General features: G+C 41.8%; 1 protein-coding gene across 2 annotated transcripts; it reads left to right on the top strand.

The window, feature by feature from the left end:
* The first annotated feature begins 73 nt into the window (after positions 1-73).
* On the top strand, positions 74-7,727 carry LOC105675858 (uncharacterized protein CG7065-like). 2 transcript variants are annotated; one of them, XM_067355358.1, is made up of 7 exons: positions 74-242; positions 752-790; positions 1,625-1,735; positions 2,001-2,719; positions 2,925-3,025; positions 3,125-3,227; positions 3,376-7,727. In XM_067355358.1, the coding sequence occupies exons 3-7, from the start codon at positions 1,664-1,666 to the stop codon at positions 6,161-6,163; spliced, it is 3,783 nt and encodes a 1,260-aa protein (XP_067211459.1). In that variant the 5' UTR covers positions 74-242; positions 752-790; positions 1,625-1,663; the 3' UTR covers positions 6,164-7,727. The 2 variants fall into 2 exon arrangements, with proteins under 2 accessions (XP_067211459.1, XP_012228750.1); XM_012373327.2 differs by lacking the exon at positions 752-790.
* The last annotated feature ends 43 nt before the right edge of the window (positions 7,728-7,770 follow it).

Genomic DNA, 7,770 nt, shown 5'->3' with positions numbered 1-7,770 from the left:
TATATGGTAAGTTTGTAAGAATCTGGTTTTGCTTGAAGCTTCCTATTTTTTTTCGAGAAAGAAGAGGGACCTTTGATCTATATACGCCAATACACGCTGACACCCGTTCAGTTATAAGTTTTGACTTCCGACCACTTCCGACTTTGAAGATCGGGAAAGAGTTCTCTTTCGAGAGAGTTTAAGAGACGATCAAGTTAAGTCGCGAGGATTCTTATTAAGCAAACGACGATCCGGTAATCACGGTAAGTGAACTATGCTCGCAAGTGCCGTGATATAACGGAGGCAACGAAAGCAACATCAAAGCGTTGAAAGCCGAAGATTTCGAAATGACAATTAATCGTGCGCTTTTCTGACTTTCAGGGAAATAATTCTTTTTTTTTTTTTTAATATGCGCGTCTCGTCGCGGATACGTTGCGTTATTTAGATAAGCGCGTTTTGCCTTTACAAAGATACGACTGGCATAAACGTCATTACATTATCTAACCTCCTTCGTTTTCTCCATATTTGATTGTATTTGGTCGGAGCACACTGTTAAAAATATAACACTTCGTACCGTCGTAAAACGCAGAGTGTTACAAGACGCAACCTTGCAAGCGATCGACAACACTCGCGGAATATCTTTCTTGTCAACTGTCAATCAACATTCGATAGTTAGACTAATTTGGCAAAGTTAAATGGTCTTAACTTTGCCCTACTTTTGTGTCTCAATCAGTTCAGTTTCATGTTCTGTGGTAATTGTGGTTCTTTGTAGTGGAACAATTTATGGAATTCTGAAATTTTCTTGCGATTGGTAAGTAGCTGGAGAATTGTTTATATACTCCAGCAAGATAGCAAATAGCAATATTGTTATTGATCATAGTTTGTAAAATAAATGCCTTATTCTTTTCCATATATGAAATATTATGATTTTTATTATTTGCATAGATATTTTAAAAGTTAATTGTATTTTATCTGTGTTTATTATAAGTGCAAGTATGATCATTTACTCATGAATTGTGTAGCTTATGTAGCAAATGTACTGTTGCATAGAAATGATAAAAAAATCTTATAAAAAAATTTGTGGAGCTTAATGCAAATCTTGAATTTTAAATAATGTATTCTGTTTTGTGCCACGTGTGTCTCACATATCGAATATTTCAAATTCATAGTTCTATTTATACTTTCTAAAGTTAAGTGTGATAAACATTCATCTTTGATAAGTAACTTTGATAAGTTACTTTGGTCATATAATATCACAAATGTTTATATTGGTCAAATTAAATTAGCACATACAACAATGACATGGTAAGTAAGTACGGCTAATTCAAATTTTCCATTAAATCGTAATAATTAATGTCAATTATTATACTAGATTATCAAGAATTACTACTACAGGGTTGGTTGATACAGTCAATAAAACTATACTCATAGATAAACTCAATTATCTGTGAATAAAATGTTCTTATCTCTATTTTGTCAGTATAACTTTTCTAATATATGCTTTTACAACAAACAAAAATTACTTTTGTAAAATTTAGATATCATTATTGTTGCAAGATATAGATAATAGCAATTTCTTGCCAACCTTGATGTATCGTTGTTATCATTTTCATGGGCTTATAAAATTTTGCAATGATATTTTCAGAAAATATTGTGGAGACTTCGTCCACTGTATAGCCGTACCATGCAGAATTTTGATGATCTTGACATAGAGGGTCGTAATCCTTCTCATCTATCAGAAGAGGATAAGGAAAAGGTAGGAAGAATATAATAATATAGAATATCTTATCATCAATTAAGTATACTATAATTTGCAAACAAACACAATTTCCAAAGCAAGACGCAACTAGACTTATTGTTCAAATATTCAAAATTATTGTTTAAATATCTGAAATAAACAAATTTAGCGTTTTATGTTCCATAAAAACAATACAGTTCATCGAGCATGTCATTATGGACATTTTTGAGCCTAGCTTTCGACAATGGAAGATTGTCTACCTTAGGAATCGTTTGTTTTATAGGAAGAATATGATCGCAAACGTATAATGCGGTGCAGCGTTACTGCTGAAGATGGTGCACTCAGACCTGTTTACTCCGAGACCGAAGATGGTGATATATGGTGTCATATCTGTAATGTTGCCTTGTTTGGGGCTCATAAATTGATAAGTCATAATCTATGTAATCGTCATAAAATAAAGCTGGACGAATGGCCATATCCGGTCATGTTGTGGTCTAAACGACCGGATCTGAAGACAATTACACCAGTGCAGTCTACCACTATTAGCGACACTCTGGCACCTGGCGAGCCAGTTCCACCTGGTATGGAAGATCAAATAACACGAGTCACAGCGATACAAATGAGCTTAGATCGACATCAAAGCTCCCCGCTCGTCGGCCTCGAGTATCTGCTGGAGTTGGTGGACAATGATTCCTGTGAACCGAGTTACACGTGTGTTTTGTGCGACAAACGTGGCGATCCACGCACCGTAATGGCCCACATTACCAGCTACAACCATCGAATCACATATCTCAATAGACACTTTCCAACCATATCGCGAGCAATTACGGACTTACCGCGTACCCCAAATTACAAACGCGGGGCCAATGAAATATTGGTGTTAGTGGCGAAGAAAATTGAAGAAAAGTTTGGAAGAATGAAACCGCAATTGGTAGACAAAACTCAGTTCGAAAAGAACAAGATGCAATATATCAAGAGAGTATATCAGGACGTTCATTTTAGGTAAATCGAAATAACTGTTGATTGATAATGTTATTACCGTTTGAAAATCGATTTTCTCAATTTTTAATTTACGCTCAACAGAGCTTCAGTTTTGTAATTTTTTTTCTATCTTTGTACACAATATTTTAAGATTTTTTAATGCCAATTTTTGTACTTATTAATTTCACATATCATAGAAATCAATGTGGTTGTTTCGTGTATACAGGGAAACGCCAGAGTGCACGTTTATGGAAGTTTACGATGTGCGATGGGTGACAAATTTTGATGAAAAAATGGCAGAAATGAATGGTAATATTAAAAAGAAAGGTGAGTACAAGCTGCATTTTATACACTATACAATATACAAAACACTTTGCTGACAAAATTATTACAATTGCATTTTTTACATCTCTGATTTCTATGAAGAACTTCAATCTGATGAGAAGATTGATGACAAATACAAAAAAGAAGACAAGAAAATGGAAAAGCTGCCTAAAAAATTAGATTCTAAAGGAGAAGTTACAAAAACGTAAGTAAATAAGACAGTAAAATCAGAGACACGATTGATGATAGAGGAAAATGACGAGCATAATTCTTGCAGATTTCGAGCAAATATTTTAACAATATTTCTATCTTTTATTAATATTTTTCATAGAAAAAAATCTTTCTTATTTTAGGGGCTTTAAAATGCGCATAATTAACAAGGATAAAATGAGTCTTCGTAAAACTACACCGAAGCCCGAGGAGAACGTGAAGAAGTCACCGAAACGTCCGTCGGACGACACTAAATCGCTCTCGTCGCTTTCGAGCATATCTAGCAGTCCGTCGCCGTCTCGTTCGCGATCTCGTTCGCCGAGTCGAAATAGAAGAAAGGGTTCCGCGGAGAGAAGCACAGGGAAGTATCGCAACGAGTCGCGGCATTCGCGCGAGCGTGCTCGCGGTCGGTCGCGATCGCGATCGCGATCGCACTCTTTGCAGCCGCTCAGGGAACGCGACAAGTGGGACAAATATCGCGAGCAAATTAGGCGCGCCGAGGAGACGCTAGATCGCGCATTGAAGTTTCACGAAAAGAATCCCGAGAAGCATCCGTCTTACCCAGACGAGTGGAAAAAGTTCTGGAACAAGCGGTACAAGGAACTGCAGGCCGAAGGTAACGATCCGAGCAAGCACGACTTCAAGCCGGAGTGGATTGAGTTTTGGAACAAGAGGATGCGCGAGATTCACAACGAGCAGCTGCAGCAACGAAAGGAGGAGATTAGAAAAAGGTTGGAATTGCCGGAGGACAAGCCTCCTGAGAAGTGGGTTCAGCCGAGGCGGGAGCGAGAACGGGAGCGGGAGCGGGAGCGAGACCGGGAGCGAGAGCGAGAGCGGGAACGGGAGCGGGAGCGAGAACGCTCTCCCGCGAAGCGCGGCAGACATCGTATAGAGAGCGACGACGAGGTGGAATACGTCGGTACGAAGATGATCAAGCCCGAGTACTACGACCGTCACGAGGTGAGGGATCGAGAGTACATGTATTCCGCGTACACGCGCGGCAGGGGAAGCGTGTACAGCCATAATTATCCGCCGGTGTCGCGCACGGCGTCGCGCACCAGACCGATATACTACGCGACGCCGTATCCGGTGAAGGACAAATCGCCCACGCCGCCCGTGACGGAGGAAGTGCTGACGGAGGATCTCGAAGTGGTCGGTTTGTTGCGACTGCTAACGGCACTCGAGGGACAGCTGGGTTCGCTGGGCCCTAAGATCGTGTCCCTTCTGTCGAAGGCTTTGGCGGCCGAGAAGGCGAAACCGAATTCCGCCGAGGAACTGCTGTTCGACGAGGAAGTGAGCGTTCTCTTCGAGACGGTTAAAGAGAAGCTCAAGGGCCAGCTGTTTGCCGGCATGGTGGAGAAAATGGCGATCACGGCCACTAAAACGGCGATACAGAACATTGCCAAGCTGCTGCACAAGACTTCCGAAAGCAAGAAGAAACTGGAAGAGGACAAGAAAAAGAAGGAGCGCGAACTGCTGGAATTATCTAAGCCGCCCGCTTACGTCAGTAGAGCTGCTTACTCGAGACCGATAGAGTCGGCCATGACACCGTCGGCCATGAAGTCCGAGCCGGTGAGCGTGCCGGGCGTCGGTACAGTTGACAAAGTCGCCATCGCTCAGCAGATCGCCGCTGCTCTCATCGCGCAGGGTAGAACGAATGTCTCGCAGGAGGAACTGGAAACTCTCATCAATGCCGTTGTCGGCATGGCCGAGGCGTCCAAGCACTCCGACAAGCCCGTCACCACCGCCGACTTCGTCAAAGGCCTGACGAACTGCGGCAATATCGCTTCTCAAGCGGCGGAACCCGTCAAAACGACGAGCACGCTGATGGTGCTCGATGCTGCGGAACGGCAGGTCCCGAAAATGGAAGGCTTATCGGACGCCGATTTGAAGTCAAAGCTGCAAAATTTTAAGGATCTGAACACGCAGGAGCAGCACAGTCTCATCGGTTATCTGAAGAAGCTCGAGGCGAGCGATCCGACGAAGGTGGAAAAGTTGAGGGACTACGTTAATCTCGGCATGACGGTCTCGACGTCGTCGGTGTCGGCTATCAGCAGCACGAGATCGTCGAGTCCGGAGATCGAGGCCTCCATTAGCAGAAGCAAGAAGAGCATCTCCCCATTTTCCATTCGTAAAATGAATCAGAATCCAGTTGACGACGGCAATAAGTGGAAACCGAAGGTGGACATGTTCGCGAACGACGAAGACGACGAGCAGCAGACGAAAAAGGGCGGCGACGATAAGTCAAAGACCATCGACTTATCCGACGACGACGACGACTACACGTACGAGGACATTTACAAAGCGGCGAACAAGAATGTGAATGATAACGAGAAGGCCAAGAGATCGCGCGCCTTCTCGAAATCGCCGAAATCGTGGTCTCGATCGCGGTCGCGATCGAGATCGCGGTCGCCGGTGAAGCAGAAGGAAGCCACGAAGACGAGCGATCCGAACGCGATACTGAACGAAACGAAGCGTCTGATCGCCAATATTATGTGCGACCTGCCGAACAAATACGTGCCCAAGTCGCACACGAGTCTGGCTGGCCAAGACAAAACCGAGCCGATAGCGAGTCCCGCCGAATCCATACCGTCAACCGAAATGTCCAACTTTTACAATCAGGGCTTTCACTCGAGTAATCAGCCGCGGCCGCAAGCGCAGCCGATGACTTATCCCAACGTGTCGAATCAGCAGTTCTCGAATTATCAGCAACCGCAGATGTTCCCCAATAATTCAGGATACATGGACAACGGTTATAATTATCAGGGTTACGGCAATCAGAGTCAATACGGTGGACCACCGCCGAACCAATATCCTCAACAATCCTACGGCTCTTACGCCGCGCCGCAAGCCACGCATCCGTCGGGCTACGTTCAGCAACCTCAGTCGCAGCAATACGGCAGCTACATGCAGCAGCAACGATTTTATTGAACGATCGTCCGCTGAGATGTTGCGATTTTGATCGAGTTCACATTCACATCGTGGCGTGTCAATCGATAACTTCATGAGTAAACCTAATGAAGTTTCACGCTTTTTTTTACGCGCAGCTATACGAGTGCCTGTGCAATTTTTGAATGTCGTTTTTATTCGCGCTTTACACATTTTCAGCGAAACGGATATAATATATTTCAAAATTTATCAACGATAGCACATTACTTTCGTTTCCATTTGCGAGAGCGTTTATAATGTGAATTATCAAACTGTACTTAGAGAGAATTATGTATTCGCGTGATCTTTTTCCATGTATATATATATATATATATATATAGAATATCTGCATATAATATCTATACAGGGTGTCCCTAAAATTTTGACAAAGCGCTCGTGTGCAGGTAGAGCGGACTAAACTGAGTCGAAACCTGTACCATTTTGCAATTTTCACAACAGTTAACGAGTTATTAATTACTCAAAATCGCCGAATAAGCGCGTATCCGTATAAATGCAAGCGTGTGGCAATAAAGAAACGGGAGACCATCGTATATCAGAGCGGGCTTTGCCGGGCTTGTAGTAAACAACTTCCCACGCGTCTAGCAACCATCGCTGGGCGGATATGCGCTTATTCGGCGATCTTTAGTAATTAATAACTCGTGAATTGTTGCGAAAATTGCAAAATGGTACAGGACTTTTCAATTTAGTTCGTTCTATCTGCACACGAGTGCTTTGTCAAAATTTTAGGGACACCCTGTGTGTATATATATATATATATTTTTTATTTATAATGAAAGATATTCTCTCTTGCTTTCATACATTTGAATGACGAAAACAATTGGTATGAAACTATTCGTACTACCATTTGTGAATGAAACAGAAATCTGATTTCGGTGTATGAAAAATTCTCGAGAGCGCCCCAACTGTGTTAAACTTTGTCAATCAAATACATAATGTAATAACTTTTCACATGTTCATCGAGCGTCACCTCGTTTATAAAACGTCATTCGTCTTTTTCGTATGAGCTTTTATGTATCTGCTGCGAGTATGCGCGGGTGTGTTCAGTGAAAGTCCTAAAACGTGTGCACCTTGACCGAATGTACCTTATTTTGGAGTAAGTTCTACGAGGCATAAAAGTGAATGAGCCATTATTACATACGACTTCGACCAGACGAAAGTAAGTAGAATAAAGTAAAAGAGTTGTACGTGTGTACGTTTAATTCATTGATTATAAAATATATTTCGTTGTTTGTAATATACTGAATAGAATAAATGATTTTCACTGCCGTTGTACGAAACACTGCGGCAATTTTTCTGAGGAAAAGAAATTGTGGTAATCGTGTGAACAGCGTTTTAAGTTGCTCTTGAAAAAAAAAAAGATTTCATTCATGTCTAGATATTATTTATCATTTACGATAATCGGATGTAATTCTTTATATAGCAGAAGAATAGTATTAAGTATATACTTTCCATTTAAAAGTAAAGCGAGCTTCTAAAAATGTTTTTATATTCTCATAGTAATAACGAGTATTGGTTGAAAATAAAGTTAATGAAATAATGTATCCTACATCGCTGGGCGTCTTATTATTCAGTAGTAGCCCTTACGATCG

Source organism: Linepithema humile, chromosome 5 (genome assembly GCF_040581485.1).
Source record: "Linepithema humile isolate Giens D197 chromosome 5, Lhum_UNIL_v1.0, whole genome shotgun sequence".
Taxonomy (NCBI): Eukaryota; Metazoa; Arthropoda; class Insecta; order Hymenoptera; family Formicidae; genus Linepithema; species Linepithema humile.
The sequence above is the reverse complement of the archived record's forward strand: the minus strand, read 5'-3'. Positions and strand labels throughout refer to the sequence as shown.

Coding starts and splice junctions, on each gene's coding strand:
- LOC105675858 (XM_012373327.2), top strand. CDS start 1,664: ATGCAGAATTTTGATGATCTTGACATAGAGGGTCGTAATCCTTCTCAT. Junction 2,720..2,924: donor TATCAGGACGTTCATTTTAG/GTAAATCGAAAT, acceptor TCGTGTATACAG/GGAAACGCCAGAGTGCACGT. Junction 3,228..3,375: donor AAAGGAGAAGTTACAAAAAC/GTAAGTAAATAA, acceptor TTCTTATTTTAG/GGGCTTTAAAATGCGCATAA.